This window comes from Thermobia domestica, chromosome 10, assembly GCF_964235325.1.
Source record: "Thermobia domestica chromosome 10, izTheDome1.hap1.1, whole genome shotgun sequence".
Lineage (NCBI taxonomy): Eukaryota > Metazoa > Arthropoda > Insecta > Zygentoma > Lepismatidae > Thermobia > Thermobia domestica.
In genome coordinates this window covers 248,669,921-248,692,247 of record NC_137463.1, presented here as the reverse complement: position 1 = coordinate 248,692,247, position 22,327 = coordinate 248,669,921, and the positions used below count along the sequence as shown (strand labels likewise).

The following is a 22,327-nucleotide window of genomic DNA, read 5'->3' as shown; positions in this document are numbered from 1 at the left end:
ATATGGGTTTTTAATTATAATTCTACTATTACCTTTAACATAGTGAAGGCAGTGAAATCTTGACAATTAAGGTTCTATTATCCTTGTCAATTTATGAACATATCTAATTTTGTTTTCTTACATTTTTAATTTATGGTAACGATGTCCTCACTTGCTATTTAAGTTCATACTATAGCGTTAATTTTCAAGCCTAAAATAAAAGTTATTTAGAAAGTAAATATGAAGTGTTGAAACGGAAAGAATAAAATTAATATGCATTCTGAAAGTAAGCTTGTTATTTACATATTCTCACTGTAAGTGAAACAGCTATTTAAACGCGTTCTGTAAATTAGTGTGTGTAAAATAGTGTATAATAAATCAACAAAGGTTTCTTTTTCTTCAACATAACAAATTAATCAAGAGATAATTTATGATTAGAAATAATTGTTACGTTACACCTACACTACCATGGATACCGATCCTGGGGGGGGGGCCCGGGCCTCCCTAAACTGTTGTGGCCCCCTATTGTATTTATCAATATACAATATTTGGGATAATTTGAATGCAATTTGTCTTAAAATTCTCTCATATATACCTTATGCACCTGAATGCCCTCCCCCAAATTTACTAAGAAATCGGCACCCTTGCACACTACAAAATCTTTTATTAAGGACGTCGCATACATTTGATCAGTCAGTGGCAGCTTATGAGGAAAATCACATCTATAATAAAACATACTATTTTATTGCATAAATGGAAAAAACTTTTATTGCGTACTAATTGTTACATACAGAAATTTAAGCATTAGGTAAGTTTTCTCCTTTTAACTTGTGGCTGTAAAATTGTAGACCTAATTTTTAGTAGGTAAGTTTTCTCCTTTTATCTCTGTCCCTTCTCCTGCCTCATCATTCCCCCACATTTCCTCAACCTTTTATCTCTGTCCCTTTTCCTACCTCATCATTTCTCCTCATTTCCTCAATCTTTTATCTCTGTCCCTTCTCCTACCTCATCATTTCCCTTCATTTCCTCAACCTTTTATCTCTGTCCCTTCTCCTACCTCATCATTTCCCCTCGTTTGCTCAACCTTTTATCTCTGTCCCTTCTCCTACCTCATCATTTCCCTTCATTTCCTCAACTTTTTATCTCTGTCCCTTCTCCTACCTCATCATCTCCCCTCGTTAGCTCAACCTTTTATCTCTGTCCCTTCTTCTACGTCATCATTTCCCCTAATTTCCTCAATCTTTTATCTCTGTCCCTTCTCCTACCTCATCATTTCCCCTCGTTTGCTCAACCTTTTATCTCTGTCCCTTCTCCTTCCTCATCATTTCCCTTCATTTCCTCAACCTTTTATCTCTGTCCCTTCTCCTACCTCATCATTTCCCTTCATTTCCTCAACCTTTTATCTCTGTCCCTTCTCCTACCCTTTCATTTCCCCTCGTTTGCTCAACCTTTTATCTCTGTCCCTTCTACCTCATCATTTCCCTTCATTTCCTCAACCTTTTATCTCTGTCCCTTCTCCTACCTCATCATCTCCCCTCGTTTGCTCAACCTTTTATCTCTGTCCCTTCTCCTACGTCATCATTTCCTCTCATTTCCTCAATCTTTTATCTCTGTCCCTTCTCCTACCTGATCATTTCCCCTCGTTTGCTCAACCTTTTATCTCTGTTCCTTCTCCTACCTCATCATTTCCCCTCGTTTGCTCAACCTTTTATCTCTGTCCCTTCTCCTACCTCATCATTTCCCTTCATTTCCTCAACCTTTTATCTCTGTCCCTTCTCCTACCTCATCATCTCCCCTCGTTAGCTCAACCTTTTATCTCGGTCCCTTCTTCTACGTCATCATTTCCCCTCGTTTGCTCAACCTTTTATCTCTGTCCCTTCTCCTACGTCATCATTTCTCCTCATTTCCTCAATCTTTTATCTCTGTCCCTTCTCCTACGTCATAATTTCCCTTCATTTCCTCAACCTTTTATATCTGTCCCTTCTCCTACCTGATCATTTCCCCTCGTTTGCTCAACCTTTTATCTCTGTCCCTTCTCCTACCTCATCATTTCCCTTCATTTCCTCAACCTTTTATCTCTGTCCCTTCTCCTACCTCATCATTTCCCTTCATTTCCTCAACCTTTTATCTCTGTCCCTTTTCCTACCTCATCATTTCCCCTCGTTTGCTCAACCTTTTATCTCTGTCCCTTCTCCTACGTCATCATTTCCCCTCATTTCCTCAATCTTTTATCTCTGTCCCTTCTCCTACCTCATCATTTCCCCTCGTTTGCTCAACCTTTTATCTCTGTCCCTTCTCCTACCTCATCATCTCCCCTCGTTTGCTCAACCTTTTATCTCTGTCCCTTCTCCTACGCCATCATTTCCCCTCCTTTCCTCAACCCTTTATCTCTGTCCCTTCTTCTACCTGATCATTTCCCCTCGTTTGCTCAACCTTTTATCTCTGTTCCTTCTCCTACGTCATCATTTCCCCTCGTTTGCTCAACCTTTTATCTCTGTCCCTTCTCCTACGTCATCATTTCCCCTCCTTTCCTCAACCCTTTATCTCTGTCCCTTCTTCTACCTGATCATTTCCCCTCGTTTGCTCAACCTTTTATCTCTGTTCCTTCTCCTACCTGATCATTTCCCCTCGTTTGCTCAACCTTTTATCTCTGTCCCTTCTACTACCTCATCATTTCCCTTCATTTCCTCAACCTTTTATCTCTGTTCTTATTCTTACCTCATCATTTCCCCTCATTTCCTCAATCTTTTACCTCTGCCCCTTCTCCTACCTGATCATTTCCCCTCGTTTGCTCAACCTTTTATCTCTGTTCCTTCTGCTACCTCATCATTTCCCTTCATTTGCTCAACCTTTTATCTCTGTCCTATTTCCTACCTCATCATTTCCCCTCATTTCGTCAAAAAATAGCTTTCGTTCAAGTGTAACCGTGCGGAGTAACGAATGTAAAAATTCGCTTTTGTTCAAGAGTATCCTTCCGGTGTAAAGAACGTAAAAAATCGCTTTCGTTCAAGAATAACCGTGCAGAGTAACGAATGTGCTAGCTTTACAATGTGATAAAACCTTTTAGTGACGTCCTAATAAATGGAATGCTTGTAATTATGTGATACAAGTTACTTCTTGTCATCATTTGTTTTAACGAATCCTTATAAAACAAAATATTTGAGTAAAATTTTCTTTAATGCTTAATAACTTGTTTAACGTAAGAAATTAATTAAAATGTTTAATGTAAATGTAATATACGTTTTCATATACCTGTGTTAATTACCTATTACACTTGTTTTTTTTTTTTCTAACACTAAATAGTCGAGCCATCATGTCGTATTTGGTCAACCAATATGGTGAAGATGACTCGCTCTACCCTGCAGAACCTAAGAAGAGGGCTGTTGTGGACCAACGGCTATACTTCGACATGGGAACGCTCTACCACAGATTTGCAGAGACTTATGTACGTAATGTGTCATATCTGTGTCTCTAATTTATAGTACGTAAGAAAATAAATACCTATTCGGAGTTTTTAGACTTCCAACCAATCCTATGTATAAGGTAGGTTATAGACACATTCTCAGATTTTCCAATAGACTTTCAAGAAAGACAAGAAACATTTAAGAAATTAAAGACACTTCAAAACCCAAGATAAAATTAAATAACTTAGCAGATTCTAGGATACAATATATTCTCAAGATAACTTCAACTAAATAAAGGCACATAAAGAAGAATTTAGACTATTCCCATAAATAAGTATTCTAAGCAATCTGTTATAGAGCAAGCACCTAATCCCAAGAATATCTGTAAATTATAACCCAGATAAAAGATTTTAAAAGGATAATGCATCCTGAGCTAAAACATTCATATTCCCCCCCCCCCAAAAAAAAAAAAACAACTAATCTAGCACACTTTCAAATGAACGGAGATAGGTTATCCTGAAATAGCTCAAGACAGTCCCAAGTAACCTAAAATACCGTCAAGCAATCGGATAATTCCAACTTATTTAAGATACCTTCAAGTGAGCCAAAGTGCTTACAAGTTATCCAAGGTAACTTCAAGTAACCAATCACAATCCCACATAAAACTAGATATAAGATGTTTTCAAGTTATCCAAGGTAAACCCACATAAACCTAGATATAAGATGCTTTCAAGTTATCCAAGGTATTACGTGACCAGGATATTAGTGCGGTTTTTCGTGGAGGGCGCTAGTGTTGTGTTTACATCAGTTTCTAGGTAAGCGCGGTGGGACAGGGGAACGGAGAGCGTCACTCTGCAGTGTATCCAACGATTTTCAAAAGTTGCAGTTTACCTGTTATAAGTAGCCTAATCTGTTTCGCTTAATAAAGAACTCCATAAATTATATAGTTGTTATTGAATGCAGTAATGGTTATTCCTGCAGTAATGCAGATGTATTATGGATAATGGTATATGCATGGAAATTAACAATTTAAGAACAAGATAGCACACAAGTGAATTTCTACCGTGTATTAAGCAGATTATATAAAAAATGATTACGTTTTATTTGATTTCATTATAAAACAGTAGAAACCTGTAAAACTCAGTAATAAGATGTTAATGACTAAAAGATTAATTATGGGTTGGTAGCTTAGATACTTGCGCAATATCTTGTAACTGTAAGTTTAAATCAAGTTAAGGCTCGCGATGGTTGTATTTGTTTTAATGTAGGTCTATCGATTGACAACTAAATTATTTTCTTGAATTGTAGCCAAGAAAGAATTCGGATACGTTTCCACTCGAGAACTGTGGAAGTTCTCTTCATTGGTCTAATGACTAGCGCATGTGTCTTTGTTGTACGTGGTTCTGTGAGAGCCCAACAATTAATTTTACAATGTTTCACTTTCATTAATCATCTGTCTCCTCTAGCATAAAGAGCGTAATCATGGGAAGTTAAACTAAAGAAATTTCATTTCATTTTTTCGATGAATGTGAACCCTTTGGGGGAAAAGGAAGTGAAAAAGAAATTTTCCTTAATTTTTTAATTGGCTACGGGATTGGATAGCTTGTCTTTCGGGATTGCCTTGTAAAACCTGATTACAATGCATCTTTCTTTTAGGATTATTATCGTAATTCAACCTTTTCGTAAATGTGAAATAAAAGTATCGATAAAACATCAGCGTATGGGTAATGTAGGGGCCTAAGCATAAATATCATTGGTTCAATACACAATAAATTCACAACTTTTATTTATGAGTATAGAAATTCCTTTTGAACTCTCTCTGAATTTCTTTCAGACCCTAGGTCTCTTGTGACAAAGAATTAATTCTACTATCTGTTTTCATACACAATATAATTTTGAAACTTGGGAGCCTAGTGTTGCCTTTCTATCTGTAATATATAATCATTTGTCGATTGACTTCAGAAGACTGAGTTTAGCCCGTGAGCATAAGTTGCATATAGTTCAAACATATTAGATGTACGGTCTTGTATAACAAATCCTGTGTGCACATATGAAATTCAAAGACAAAGGCAATCAATCGTCTTTAAACAGTTGTATTTTTATTTCAAGTGTAAGTACTAAAACGTGCTACGTATAGTTCCAAGAGGGGATCCTTAAAAAAAAAAAAAAAAAAAAAAAAAAAAAAAAAAAAAACTGAACTTACGTACCTAATATTGGCACTCATCTTCTTCTTCATGATTTTATGTAAGAAGTGGTCGCATGATTTCCGGCCAATTGTTTCATTGCCGGTATCTTTGAGCAATGAGATAGCAGTGAAAGACAAACTTCGTTCTTCTAACTTGATATTTTGAAAAACTTAAGCAAGTGGGTTTGTTACATAAATACATATCTATTCACTCTAATCAATTTCAAAAGTACCATTAACTTTATAATAACATAATTAATGTAAGAGTTACCATGAAAATGTATTTTGTATTTCTTTTTTAATATGAAATTCATTTTTTTCTGAATTTCACTGGAGCTATAAGAAATCAATTGTCAGGCTCCCCACTTTAAATTTTAATCGCTCCCCTATCGCCCCCAATGTAACATTGAGTTTATTTTTTTTTAATAAATTTTTCAAAATATGGTAGAAATACTGGATTTTTAAATTACCAAACCATGCTAAATAATGACAGGTTAGATATCAGAGAAAGTTATCTTTATCTACCATCTTAATTAGGGGCGGATTCAAATCTTGAATTTTGAATTGAATTGAATTGAATTTCTCTTTATTTCAGCGGGCGAGGTTCAGCCGGAGGCTGCTCTGCCACCTAACCCTTGTCATAATTACAAAGAAAAGAAAGGAAAAAAATAAAGACACAAATAAGATACAAGATACAAATAACAACATAAAATGATACATTCAATAATACTAATGATAAATAAAACACTCAGTAAATGTAAATGAAAAAAAAAAACTATACTCATACTGCTAGTCCAATTTCAAACTGTAGTAAACTTGTCATGTGTGCCAATGCTTTGTCTCTGATCTCTAAATAATAATGTTTGGAGTGATGATTTAAATAAATTATACGGTTTGTCAGTGATTGACTTTGGTAGGGAGTTCCAGATTCTTACTGCCGAGATTGAAAATGCCTTCTCTGTTATTTTTAAAGAATGCCGGGGCATATTCAGCTTATTACTTCCTCGGGTATTGTAACGGTGAATTTCTGATCTACATGTTAATTTATGATGCAAGTAAGATGGTGCTTTATGTGAATTTATTTTGTATAGTAAACAACAGTATCGAAGATATCGTCTTCGGGACATGGTTAGGATATTGTTTTCATTAAGTACCGGCAGAATATGATGAGACTTCCTGTAATTGAGAGAGAAGCGTATAGAGTAATTCTGTATTTTCTGAATTGCTCTAGTATTTTGAGTGGAGAGAGAGCTACCATATATTGAATCGCAGTAATCGAACAGAGGCAAAATCAGAGTGTTAACAAGGTATAGTCTTGTTTCTTGCGATAAATAGCCTTTCAATTTATAAAGCTGTCGTAAGATGCGCTTAGCTTTAATACACTGTTCAGAAATGTGTTTATTCCAGCTAAGCCCTTGGTCTATTATTAAGCCTAGATCTTTTACAAAGGGAGAAAATGGAATACTGGAATTCACTACAGTTACTTTTAGGTCATCAGGGTTGATTTTGCTCAACTGATGTGATGTTCCCAATACAGTGAAAACACATTTTAATGGATTAAGTAAAAGACCATTCTTAAGGCACCAGTTGCTAACAGCTGAAAGATCCGTATTAAGTAACTCTATTGTGTCCATAATATTTTCAGGCGTACTACTGATGAAGATCTGGGTATCATCCGCATAGAAGTGAACTGATGAATGTTTTATGACTGTAGAAAGATCTGCTGAAAAGAGTGAAAATAATAGGGGACCTAATATTGAACCTTGCGGAACTCCTGCCTTTATCAGGGATGGGGTAGATACCTGAGTCTTTTCTCCTCTTAATATTACTTGTTGCTGTCTACAAGAGAGATAGCTGTGGAACCATTTAATACCTGATTCCGAGAAGTTGTAATATTTCATTTTGGCCAGTAGGAGTTAATGATTTACTAGATCAAAAGCCTTCGAAAGATCCAACAAGACCAAAACTGTTACCATTGAATTTTCTATTGAATTCAAAATTGAATCTGTAATTTCTAAAAGGGCTGTGGTTGTGCTATGTTCTTTACGGAAGCCGGATTGAGTAACAGGCAATATTTCATTTTTATTGATAAAAGTTGTTAATTGCTGAAATGCTACCTTTTCTAGTACTTTGGAGATAATTGGAAGTATACTGATGGGACGAAGCTCATCAAGCGACTGTACAACTGTCTTCTTGGGCAGTGGAACCACCTTCGCTCGCTTCCACAGTTCTGGAAAACAACCTTGAGTTAGTGAGTAATTTACTATGTGAGTTAGTGGAGTTAAAATAAACGGAACAGACAGACGAAGCATTTTTCCTGTTATTCCATCAAATGCACATGTGTTGGATTTAATACTGTGTATTGCAGTTTTAACTTCTGTTTCGTTTACAGTGTGAAACTTAAACGTTTCAATATTGCTATTTAGTTTACGCGATGAAAACCAATGCGTTTGTTGATCAAGTACTTCAGTGCTTGTCTCAGACATTTTATATACACTTGTGAAATGTGAATTTATAGCTTCAATGTCATTTACATCATCTGGAAGAATCAAGCATGAATCGCTTTTACCTACACCAAGATCACGCAAAGTTTTCCAAATGTTACGTACATCAGTAGTGGATCTCATACGATCAGAAAAATACGCAGTCTTTTCTTGTCGCACAACAGTAGTTGTGAAGTTACGCAAACGTCTGTAATCCTCCCAATGCAACTGATTCTTCGTTCTTTTATATTTTCTGTAAGCACGGTCACGCAACTTCATTAAAAGTTTTGTGTTACTTGAAATAAAGGGAAGAGTGTTCTTAGATAGCCTTTTCGTTTTGAGCGGTGCATGGTTATCAAAAATGTCAAGTATAGAGTTTTGTAAAAATTCAACTTTACTATCTATTGTTTCCATTTGAATAATATCATCCCAGTTGTAATTTTGTGCATCATGATAAAACGATTCGGTATTAAATGAAGCGTAAGTACGACACTGAATTACTCTACTGGGAATTTTGGATATTGTATGAAGCTTGAGAGTGACGTGAATTACGCTGTGGTCTGATGTTCCAATGGGTGGACTAACTCCAAACGAGTGTACCTGTTCCGGGTTGTCAGTAATAATTAAATCTAGCAAAGATTCGGTAGTTTCAGTGACTCTCGTGGGTTCATTTATTAACTGTGTGAAACCTAATATGTTAATAATAAATTTCAAGTAAATAGTTTCTTGTTTATCTGGACAGAGTTGATCGCAATTGAAATCACCAACAACGAATATTTGGTCGACTTGTGGATATAGTTCCAATACGGCATCTTCGATCGCTGACAATTCCCTATATGGTATGCTGGGAGATCTATATACAGCAGTAATACCAATTGACAAGTGGTTTACATTAACAACAAGATTTAACATTTCTATATCTTGATAAACATCGTTAGATTGAAATTCAACAACTTTCACTTTAATATGTTTTAAGTAGTAAATCAGCATGCCTCCACCCCTCCCTTTGTCACTGCGAATGACTGAATATCCTGGAATCTCAATTTGCCTTGTACTTATAGAATCGTCCAACCATGTTTCCGATATAATCAAAATGGAACATTTTGTGGAGACAGCGAGTAGCCGTACTTCGTCAATTTTAGGAAAAAAAGAGAACGGACATTTGCATGCATAATCTTAAAATTTGACGAAGCAGCAGATTGAGTAAGGATCTGAAACCCCACATTGTTTATGTTTGTACTACCCATATTCAAATACAAAGATTATAATTAAAATGTATGTAAAAAACACCATTAAAGCAGTAATTAAGCCCTGACGAAACCGAAAGGCTACACTGACACACATGACATGATGACTGCCTTTTCTACCGATAAACATAAAATAAAATGCCATAGAACATAGATGACTAAACTTACAGTAAAGAAGAAATAACAGTATGGGAAAAAATTGCCTTATAAATGCAGTTCTAACATAGGCGTTTTTGTATTTATAACTTAACGCACACTTAATAAAACAGTGCTTAAAATTTAGCATTTTCATCGTGTTGTTAAGTTGTTAACTTCATCGTGTCCAGTTGAGATTTGTAACGTGATGAGTAACTAACTTACAACATTGGTACAAGTACCCTTGTACAAGTTCAACTTCTATATCCACTAATATATTATAAATTTGTCAACTCACGGTACACAGATAACAAAAGAGCAAAATTGATTTGGACTTACCATAGTTGTCCTTTAAAGTATAAAATATATTTCTAACATAGAACAGAACAGATAACTGTAACATAAATACACTTTTGCACTACCTGCAAGTTACACACTTTTGCACACACTGTAAGGTTATCATTCACACACTGTAGAGTGCAAACTTTACAGCTCCTGTAATTGAGAAGCGTTCGTAACGTAGTTCTTTTTGCCATTGATGATTACAACAATTTTTCCGTCCCTTGTATACACATTCTTGGGGTCAAATTTCTTAAGTGCCTTTTGCAGTAGCTGCAATCGTGAACTACATAATACAATTCCAGAGTTCTTTAGCTTCCGTTTCTGATTAAACACTTCAGCCCGTGAGCGATAACTAACAAATTTAACAATAATTGGCCGTGTACTACCAGCATAGGCGCAAATCTGTCTTCAACATTGGGGGGGACGGGTAAGACGTTCCCATATATATATATATATATATATATATATATATATATATATATATATATATATATATATATATATATATATATATATATATATATATGCGATGTTCAAAATATTTATGAAGTTGAAAAACTGCTGTGAAGGATCACGGGAGCAGAATTGTCTTCAGTGACGTTTTTAGGAGGCTATCGGGCTCATTCTCCCCTCGAAATAATTTGTTAGTTTTACGCATTCCACGTACAAAAATAATCCTTCTTACCATTTCTAAGAATGTCATTAACTTTCCATTTTCTTATGCTTTTTGTTCAGAAATAATACTGTATTTGTCAAATTTCATTCCATGTAAGAACTGCGTCCTTAATTGTTCTGTCATCCTTTCTATTTTTCTGTTTCTTTTTCTTGACGTTACTACTTTCATTTCGCCTATCATACTTTATCGACCGTTGTCAATTGTGACTCAAGTTGGCCGTCAACAGTAACACCAAAACTAAGAGGAGTTGATAAGCGAAACTAGTGTTCCACACCAACATGTGTGGATATCAACATGACAGGACTTTAGTTATTATAACAAAGGAACAATTATATCGTTTAGTTATTTTTAAAAGAAGGAAATGTTTGAATTAAAGAAAATCAAAACGGGGGAATAATTAGCCCGGGAAATTAGGACGGCCAAGAGGATGCTTTCTTTTTCTTGTATGAATAGAATAAAGGGTTAGATTCACTTCTAAATTTTTGTATCATATCATATAGGATTTATCGATCTGTAATTCTTGCCATTATAACTTCAATTTATGCATAAATTAAAATATATTTAATTCTCAAACTCAGGTGGGCAATTGCCCACTTCCTTCCTTGTGTTGGGCATAGCCCTCGAAAGAAAATCTTAAATACGCCATTGGTTGTCTTCAACATTGGAAGGTAGGCAGATTTGAGGCTTATTCTAGATAAGGGAGATGAAACTCATATTACGGTAGATGAATCTGATCAACTGTTGTAGAGTATATTATATATTAGGTGATGTAGATGAAGTAGTAGTACATATCAGTATTACAAATCACTGCCGTGAAAACATTCTGAAATCTGAATACATGCATATTTATAATTGGTATGTTTCTAATTAGGCATCCACAAAGATCCACGTTAAAATTGTTTTATAGTAATATAAATGACGACTTCCCCAAAACTATGAAGAAAGAATATCAATTATGTATGACGCAACAATGCTCTTTGAGCAAAATGACTATAATCTCAATAGCATTACAGGAATCGTTTCAGAAATCTGACTCATGTCACACTCTTTACTTAACAGATGTAACCTTAAGATTATAGAGAAAAATATTCCAGCAATTAAATTCTTTTCTTTGCTTACGAAATATCCTCTCTCAAAAGAAAAATTGGGACACGCGGAAATACGTAGGAACAAACCATGGTTCGAACTAGCAGAGAAGAGAAAACAGGCAAAATTACGTTGGCTACAAAATCCGAATGAAATAACTACATAAAATTTCGTAGACATCAGGCGAGGAACTTCCAAAACTTTTAGAACAAAGAAACGCGATATTTTGAAAGCTAAAATTTAGGAACTTGAAGACAATAGTAAAAATAAAAACATTCGGGACATGTACAAAGAGATCAATGAATTTAAGAAAGGCTATCAACCTCGTTCTTATATATGAAAAAAAAGCTGATGGAACAGTTCTCACTGATACAGATAGAATTTCAAATAGATGGAAAGATTTCTTTGACGATTTGCTTAACACGCAGCCAAAAACTAATGTGCGTGGAGAAAGGAAGATACACACCGCAGAACCATATATTCCAGAACTCAATCGAATAGAAGTAAAAAATCGCTATAAAGAAATTAAAGAAACACAAATCTCGGGTGTAAACGAAATTCCGGCTGAGTTAGTTTTAGCTGGAGACAAAAAAATGTGGAACAAGATACACAAACTCATTCTCCTTATCTACAACAAGGAAGAATTGCCACAAGAGTGGGAAGAATCAATCATTGTTCCAATCCACAAGAAAGGCGACAAAACTGACTGTAATAATTATCGAGGCATCTCTCTTCTGTTAACATCCTATAAAATCCTTTCAAATATTCTATTAGCAAGATTGACCCCATACGCAGATGAAATTTTTGGAGATTATCAGTATGGATTTAGACGAAATCGATCAACTATCGACCAAATATTTACCATTCGCCAAATACTCGAAAACAAGCGGGAATACAGTAGTCCGATACATCAACTATTTATTGATTTTAGAAAGGCTTATAACTCGGTTAGGAGAGAAACATTGTACAACGTTCTTACAGAGTTTGGAATACCGAAAAAGCTAATTAGATCAATTAAGACATGTTTAAATGAATCCCAAAGTAAAGTCCGGGTAGGAAAATTTTTGGCCACGAGCTTTCACGTTAAGAATGGCCTGAAACAAGAAGATGCGTTGTCGCCATTATTATTCAACTTTGTCCTGGAATACGCTATAAGGAAAATCAAAGATAGCAACCAGGGCCTAGAGCTGAACGGTGTTCACCAGGTTATGCGTACGCTGATTATGTAAATTTAGTAGGGGATGATAGGAGAAAAATAGAAAGAAATGTAGAGGTCTTATTAGACGCGCTTGCATGGACATGGGTTTAGAAGTAAATGCAGAGAAAACTAAATACATGGAAGTGCGTCGGGACCGTAATACGGCAAATTATGTATGTGTTAAAATATTAAATAATACTTTTGATAAAGTGGATACTTTCAAATATCTAGGATCAATATTAACAAACGAAAATCATATTCACGAAGAAATTAAATGTCGACTAAAAACAGGGAATTCGTGTTATTATTCAGTTCAAAACCTCCTGAAGTCGCGAATTCTGTCGAAAAATTTGAAGCTTAAAATGTATAAAACGATAATCATTCCTGTTGTTCTGTATGGTTTCGAAACATGGTCGCTTACTGAGTGCAGAGCATAGACTGAAAGTATTTGAGAAGATCCCGACAGAAATATTCGGACCAAGAGGAACGGGAATGAGGAATGGTGGAAACTTCATAACGACGAACTACGTAAATTATACGGCTTACCAAACATTGTTAAGGTCATCAAGCCTAGGAGGCTTAGGTGGGCAGGACATGTAGCTAGGATGGAAGAAAGTAGGAACGCTTTCAAAGTGTTAGCGGTAAGACCAATCGGAAAACGACTATTAAGAAGACCTAGGCGCAGATGGGAAGACAATATTAAGATGGATCTGGCAGAAATAAGAATACAAAATAGAAACTGGATCCAGTTGTCTAAGAATAGAAGTCAGTACAGAGCTTTTGTGAACGCGGCATTGAACCTCCGGGTTCCATTGGCTATAGAGTTAGCTTACGAAGCATGAGTAGATGCCTAGGCTGTTACTACAAATAGATTAAATGCGCATTTACTGAAAAGATGGGTTCTACTGACACTGAATAGTCTATATACTCTTCCTGTGCTAGGGCCTAGGGGAGAGAAGGAAATAAGATTTCATAGTCACGCACGCACAGTCGCACTCCTTCATTTTCATTAAAAATGGAAAAGCCAAGAGAAACAAATTTCATCTCACTTTCCTTTGTGGCAGTCGGACACAACTTATCACAGTTATCTGCAAAAAGCACTTTTCAAATCGGATTATTGGGAGAGCCTCCAGTTCCAATGTTGGGGGGGACATGTCTCCTCATTTCCCCGGAATTTTTGCCCGTACCTACAGCTGAGACAACTTTCCAGCATGAGGAGAGGGGCGTATCCTCCTCTGGCATTTATTGCAATTTGTGTCCAAATAGCGGAAGTGGAATTAATACATATTGATGAGACTACTAAACTCACTACAGCACGAAGTACAGTTTGAAATACTACAGAATACGATTCTTTTTTTTAAAAAAAATGGAAAAGCCAAGAGAAATCAATTTCATCTTACATTCCTTTGGAGCAGTCGGACAAAATCATGACACTTATCCGAAAAAGCACTTTTTAAATCAGATTATTGGGGGGGACAGTCCCCCCCAGGTCCAAGATTGGGGGGGACATGTCCCCCTCGTCCCCCCCGGGATTTGCGCCAGTGACTACCAGGCTTCTTCTGTCCTACTCTATGAGAACGGCAAATGTCCCTTGTACTTAAATTTACGCCCAGTCTCTTTTCAAAGATTTCCAGTGCAAGGTTGTCTGTGTTTTCATTTATCTTCTCAGGTACACCGAAGATCCTTAAGCTGTTTCTACGCTGATATTGTTCTAACTCATCTATATTTTCCTGCAGATCACTTATTTTCTTGTCTCTTTGTACCAACTCTTTCCGTAAGTCCTCAATCACTTCACTATTGAAATTTAGCGTTTCTTCCAAACGTTCTATCACAACACGCGTTACAGATTCAATTATTGAATCAACGATTAGCTTCATGACTTCAGGTGTCTGCACAGTACGTTTCACTTCATCACATATATCCTTCATAATTTCTGACCTACTTGAAAGTGCAGCCGGTGACTTCAATCCATTGTTTCTGCTGTTATAACGAGTGTTGTTAGCCATTTTGCACAGTAATTCTATTAAACTGATTATAATTACAAAGATTATTACGAAAATCTCCTTCGGAGGCGGTTAGATTATCAGTTTCTCTATCACCAGTCTTTTGCATCACATCCGAGAATGATCTCAATGCAAATTTGTTATTGAAGGAACTGTCAATCGATCGATCACATGGTCCAAATTGGTAGCAATTTCGAAGACGCCTTATCTCAAAACTACACAATAAAACTTCCTTTAAACAATGAAAGCGCAGTTGCCAAAGTATAACTTTGATTCCCAAAGATGAACTTCGAGGTTTTGTTAACAGATGAAGTAGAAATTCCTTACACTCTAATGCTACAAAGTTCTCAGTGTTCCTTTGTACAACACTCAGGTTAGTTTACTGGCAAGTTATTGACAAATTAATATGGAGGGTGTGTGTACTTTTTTTTTTTTTTTTTTTTTTGCAGTCCCTTAAAATGTCCTGAAAATAACTTACATAACTTTTGAAATTGTGTTTGTCGTAATTTGAACATATGCGTGAAGTGGTTTATTATGAACAGGGCGAAAATAACTGTGATAGATTAATTATAAGTAATCCGGTTAGAAACACTGTTGTTTGTATTTTAGTTCCAAAACCGGCCGCCCGCACTCGTTCGCTGGTCACGATAACTTCAAGCAACCAGTCACAATCCAACATAAACCTAGATATAAGGTGCTTTCAAGTTATCCAAGGTAATTCAAGTCACTTCTAATTAATCCAAGTTAATTAAAGTTGAGTTTAGTGTTTCTTTCAACAGCGATGCTATTTCAGATGTGGGCCTACAGCTTAACCTGGGATCCGAGCCACATGAACTCCCACCAAGAATCGAACTTGAACCTCCCGTGCCACACTCGCGTACGTTAATTATATAGCCACGAGAGAGTTTCTAAGTAATCAAAGTATTAAGGCTTCGTTGATCTTAAGCATCCATTAGTCAGTCAAGATATAATGCCCTGAAGTTTCACGAAACCTAGAAAGTTCCTACATGACATCAAATTCCTAGCAAAGACAGTATATGGAATGACTAGAAGACGACAAATATTTCTCCTCTGAAAGTTGAAAAAAAAATGAAATCTTTAAGTTTTACGTCCCACGGTTATGCCGGTTAGGCTAAAGGAGACGGTGATGATGAGAGATGAGTGAAATGGTGGAATGAAGAAAGTAGGGGGAAACGGGAGAACCCCGAGAAAACCCACTCACATGGTTTGTCCACCACAAAGTTCACTTGGCGGGGGCTGGGATCGAACCCGGGAGTCAAGCACCAGAGGTGAACGCTCTACTACTGAGCCATTTTTCGTATTATGTTGCACATTTTATTTAAATATTAATTTACATATAAAGAAATAGATTTTGAGAAGAAACTTGCGCAGAACGCCATAATGCGTTGTTGCCAAATTTGAACTTTTACTGTGGTAGTTACAACAAGAAAATCCCTGGATTCTAGCGTTGCAGTTTGAGAAGCGGAACTTAGCTGTGAATTGTGGCAAAGGTCAAAAACTAATATCTCCAGTAATTATCCAAGCAGAATTCCATCATTACTCCCTTTATTATCTGGCATCAGTAACACTCGACACTATCTGGCAATGCTGCACTATTCAAGCAGCCTTTAGCGTAGCACCGAGAACACGTAGTGATCCACCTTAAGATTAATTTATTATAGGTATGCCTTCCGACATTGCTTTATTGTATTTTATTTTATTTTTAGTATCCAGTTCTGTTTGGTGCTGCAACTTCTCCAGATGAAGACAAGGTATCCAAACTGGAAGAAGCATATCAATGGCTGGATAAATTCCTGGAAGGACAAGATTGGGTGGCAGGAGAAAATATTACCATTGCAGACTACGCTATAGCTGTCACGGTTTCGCTTTCAGAGGTAAAACATTTTGTATAACTAGAAAGTGACAATAGATTGAATATGCTGCGTAACTCTTGTGAAGAGCCATTGTTTACCAAAATTTATTTGTAAAAATTACACCTCTAATCACAAATTAATCCACAGCAGGTTTTTCTTTCATAAGGGATAGATAACTTTAAACGATTTAATTTAAGCTGGGAAAGTATTTTGCTTCAAATATTTATACCATCTGCAGGTAGTTTAAGTTATTTGGTACGGTATAGATATTATAGACGCCAGGGTCGTGCCATGGGGGGCCGAGCGGGGCAACGGCCCCGGGCGCCAAAGTAAGGGGGCGAAAAAATCGGAAGAAAAAAGGAAAAATTGCTTGGAATATATGTATGGGGACGCCGTCGTATACTCTCGCCCCGGGCGCTGATTTTCCACGGCACGACACTGGTAGACGCAACCAACGTTTATAGTCGAATCAGTCTCTCCTGGCATATTCACATTCTTTGTTTGTCATGATTCTAGAGTATTTGACAGTAAACATAAAGATTGGTGAAATCTATTAACAGGTTAGATAACTAGTAGTGATAAATAAGAAGAATCAAGGCAAAAACACTGATTGATGTTAAGTTAAAATATCTGGAGGGTAATCACAAGGTGCCAAAGAAACATCATCACAGCTGAAAGTGAGCCTACCCACTGTGGGTGCCTTATGACTTTAATTGTGCACGAAAGCATACCAGCGCTACTGAAGGAGACTTCAATTACCGAGAACAAAATGGGAATAGGTATTCAATTGCAAAGATCCAAAAGATAGCACACTGCTAATTTCTCACCACAGTCTTCCCACTGTTGAATCTCACAGCTATAATTTCCTAGTAACGGGTTTTGATACGAACTATCGCAGTAGTGGACCAAGGGAAAGCATGCCCACTTGAATATACTTTTGAGTCAATTGTATTCTAATAAGAAACGTGAAATTGTTATTTATATGAGATAATCTTGCACCACCATCATCATCTTTCCTGCAAGTGACATTGCTGCGGCAAACGAATTATGTTTCAGCTAGTGAAGTATATGCCAAGAAGAAATGAAATGAAATGAAATGAAATCTTTGAGTTTTACGTCCCACGCTTATGCCGGTTAGGCTAAAGGAGACGGTGATTATGAGAGATGAGTGAAATGGTGGAATGAAGAAAGTGGGAGGAAACGGGAGAACCCCGAGAAAACCCACGAGCACGGTGTTTGTCCACCATAAAGTTCACTTGGCGGGGGCTGGGATCGAACCCGGGACCCCAAGCACCAGAGGTGAACGCTCTACCACCGAGCCACCGCGCCCCCCACCCAAGAAGAATAGATGTATCTGAAGTCATATACAAGGTGTTAATGAACTATACCAACAAACTGTAAGATCTGATTCCTCACATCAAAATAAGATAAAAAGTTCATATGGACCTATGGCGAAAAGTGCGTAGTTTCAAAGCTAGGGCTGTCCAAAATCGCGAAAAAGCCAAATTTCGAAAGGCCCTATTTCGAATTCCAGAAACTCTGGATGGCGGTCATTATTAGTGTAATGGAAGCCACGCATACACAATCCAAAAGTGCATATTTCGTCAATTTTCAGTAGGTGTACAGGGTATTCCCTATACGGTGTAGTTCTCAGATATGCTCCCAATAGAGTCCTCAGATATACCCTGATTTCAAGGAGGGTCCAAAGTGGCAGGAGGTAATGAAATATGCATTTTTAGAATGCGCATGCGTGACTTCCTTTACGCTGATAAGGACCACCATCCACAGTTTCTCGAATTCGAAAGAGCACCTCTTGAAATTTGGCTCTTTCGCGATTTTGGACAGCCCTAGCTCTGAAACTATGCACTTTTCGCCATAGGTCCATATGAACTTTTTCTCTTATTTTGATGTGAGGAATCACCTGTTACAGTTTGTCGGTATAGTTCATTAACACCCTGTATACGTGAAATTGTGATATTTAAGTTTAGAGACGGCTCTACCAGCTAAGGACAGAAAACCTACCTACCTAATACATTAATTCTTATATGAGAGCTTTTTAAAACTCTATGAAACTTCCTCCTCTTACCTATGGTGATAAACTTAATTTTGTTTATTGATATTATTTTCTCGAGGATCGCTACTGTTAAAGTTTAAGAATCCTTAATTTCATAGGCTAGTTCGAAATAGGCGCCGGAACCAATATTGACGTTGAGAGGGCTGAGTCTCCGCCCTTACAAAATTTTCAGTGTCGTTTTCTTGTTGTCTTATCCTGATTTAAATTTTATCGTCACCATCATCAAATCGTGGGTTCGCCAGTCTCGCAAGAACTTGAAGGACATTTAGGTGGCATGTTCCACAGCTGTTGTGGCAAAATGATTCTATTACGCAATTTGGTTATGATTTGTTTAAATGTTATAAGTTAATCAAATGATAAGGCTATCATGATTTATTTTTCTCGAGAAGTCGTTTAATTTCAGAGCCGAATTTTGCTTCATGTGCTGCATTGTGTTGATCTTGTGATCTTGTAGATTTGTGTTGGGTTTCTATTCATATATACGTAACTTTCACCGATGCTAATAGATGGTGCTAGTTTCAAGGCTAACGGCTTTAACTGCCATCTGCAATAAGTTGATGCAACTGCTTGATGGATTGGTAGGTCATCTCTGCGACGTTGCCACATTGTGAAATTTATACCTTCACATGAGGTTACGTAGGGTACAAAGTTATAGTGATTTATATAAACTCTTTCCAAGATATTCCTCTAGGCTCCTTCACTGGTTACAACTGTATTCATTGTCTTGTGTTGCATTTTAACAGAACTAACGAGACACAATATAATCTTGTAACTTATGTTTCTTATCGATTTTGTTACAGGCTGTGGACTTCGATATCTCGCGATACGAGAACGTTGCTGGTTTCTTGGAACGAGCGAAAGAATCTATCGATGGCTTCGAAGAAATCAACCAACCAGGGATCGACACGATGAAACAAATGTATCAAAAAGCGACTGCAGAAGAAGAAGCAGACGAATGAAGGCCTAAAGACTTTTAAATGTTTTTTTTAGAAGTTTAGGAAAATAAAATATTTATATATAAACGAATACGTGTAAACTAAAGAGAAACAAATGAAATGCACTTTTTTGAAGCAGCTACTTTTGCACTATTAAGATGAAAAGGAATTGAGTTTTAACAAAGGAAAAAAAATGGTTTACATTGAGGCAGGGGCGGCATTGCTAATTTGTGTTGTTCTTTTCTTATGATTTTTACTTTACTGCGTTGTTTAATACACTTCAATACTTAAGCTTTACATGTGAAAATAATTGTCACACCTGAACGGAAAATGAAAGAAAAGTAACGAATCTGTTAGTCGCTAGGCTAGATGTAGTTCAAGTGGTCGCTGAAAGATGGCGTTGGAGAGGCTCAGGCCCACAAACGTCTGTCATGCCAATATAGTGGAAAGTGTTTATGATCCTGATCCCTGTTAAACTTTGATGACTAAATGGTATATTTCATAAAATCTTGTTAGGTCTTAGAACTTGGGTTCTGAAAGTCATTTTCTATCGTTGTTTAAGAAAAATCACAAAGATGGCGTTGTAAAGTTGGCCAGAAGTCTAGTGGGAATATTACTGGTCATAAGCTCTTTCACCCTGTATGAAGTTTAAAAGAAATTAATGATTATAAATTGTTTTGTAACAAATAAGTAAAATTTTAGGGTCGAGTTCTAAAACTTTGTGTAATCTATCAGCAATAACCTTTTCAGCAAACATTATATCTTCATAATTAAAATTTGAATTCGACGGCAAAAAAAAAAAAAAAAAAAAATCTGTTTTTCCGATTTGTAACTACTCTCTCTTAGAGCTACAGAAATAAAACTGTAATAAAACTGCTGAGAGTTGAAGATGGTGAAGGTCAAGTGAACTGTTTCGTTTCTTTGAATGCCTCTCCACTGTTCGTTCAAACCCCAAATGTACTGTGTGATTTGTGTCAGTTTTATAGCAGGAAATAGTAATAAAAATGTATACATAGTCTAATGCTAAAACAGATGGAGGTTAATATCGCCTACCCGCAACGTCTTGTATTATACTTCTTTTTCAATGTTTTTGCTGTATTTTTTTTCTTCTTAATTTTTAAGAATGTTACTTAATTCTCAGCCTAAATTTAAGTCTTGTTGTTACGCATCTTCAGTTCCATTTCTTACTTGTAGACTAGAAACTGTTTAGACTCATCAGTCATTTATTTGCCACGCAATATTATTTATAACTAACATTCGCTGTAAGCACCAACCTGTATATCAGCTTCTGGTCATTCTTGTTGATAAATGAATTGATAATTCAAATATCTTCTACTTTTCGGGTGAATTGATTCTGAAATACTGACTGCATTTTTTAAAAGCAGCTACTTTCGCACTATTTACATTAAAACAAATAGTTTAGTGAAATTATGACAGAAAGAAAGAAAAATAGTTTTACATGTTTTGATTAAAACCTTGAGTCAGTGCAGCGTTCCGATTGTGCAAACTAGAGTTACATATATACGTCTCATAAATTTTACGTTGCTGCGATGGCCATTGCGTTTCAATAAACTTGTATTGTACGTTGAGACTACTGTTTGTAATTATTTTAACCAAGTTAAAACGATAGATAGACAGGCCCGTAGCCAGCTTAAAAATATAGGGGGCCCAATCCAACCATATTATAGTTTATTTGCAAGCTTATCCTGAAAATTTTAGAAGGTCACTAGAACTTTAGGGGGACCCGAGCCCCCTGTGAATACAGGCCTGTAAATAGATCATTCAACATAGCAATATTCTACTGTAATTGTAAGTGCACTTCATAAACATTAAATCAAAATTTCCTCAAGACAGACGAAAATTAATTTAAATTTTGGGAATAATTTTGTAATTAAAATGTTACGAGCATCAAAGCAATTAATTACACTCTTTCCATCTGTTTTGTTTCTGTTGTCCGTATAATAACAGGAACTATAGTTTCTTATTCTTAAAAAATGGACAAATATTAATTACACTTTTTTATATTGTCAAAGATATGCTGTTTTGTTTTTCTGTAATGATATTCGCTTTATGGAATAAAAAGTCTGATTAAAATACTTTTATAGAGTCATCTTTAAAACAATAACCTAACTTAAAAATTGCTTTTTAACTTAACTTCTTCCTACAGCCTAACAGTTAGCGCACTTATATTTGCTAAACATGTTGCAGATTTGTTTTCTCTTAAGGGGACAGAATTTTCAATGAAAGCAAGGGTTAACTTTAGTGGTTTCTACTAAAAATTTGGAAAATTTATAGGAGAAAGGAGGTAAGAAATGATTTGGAGTTCTTACGTGATCGTTAAGTGTGTATGCTTGGGAGTAAAGTTATGTTTAATACGATAAATTATATTTATTTATTTATTTATTTGTCATTAACACAACAGGCATAATACCAATAATGATGATGTAATACAAAATAAATTTACAGTAGTTTTCTTAAACATATAGTTCCTATTACAGATGTCTTTTTTTTTTTTTTTTTTTTTTTTTGTTCGACACATATTTTGTTATAAGAAGAGCATATTCTTCAGGTTGGTGATTTCAATAATACGTTGGTCCTTGCTTTTTTTTTTGGCAATAGAACAGGCCAGAGTTATCAGCACGAGGGTTAACTGTCGGGACATGAAAATTTAGTGTTGATATGAGATCCGTACAATTAAACTTGTTT

At 36.1% G+C, this 22,327-nt stretch overlaps 1 protein-coding gene across 1 annotated transcript in view; it reads left to right on the top strand.

The window, feature by feature from the left end:
• LOC145661889 (uncharacterized) overlaps positions 1-21,710 on the top strand; it is a 147,015-nt gene extending 125,305 nt beyond the window's left edge. The window contains exons 10-12 of the mRNA XM_081727231.1: positions 3,283-3,424; positions 16,466-16,633; positions 19,487-21,710. Of these exons, the coding sequence (XP_081583357.1) occupies positions 3,283-3,424; positions 16,466-16,633; positions 19,487-19,645 (469 nt within the window). The 3' untranslated portion in view covers positions 19,646-21,710. The remainder of the gene's footprint in view (positions 1-3,282; positions 3,425-16,465; positions 16,634-19,486) is intronic.
• The last annotated feature ends 617 nt before the right edge of the window (positions 21,711-22,327 follow it).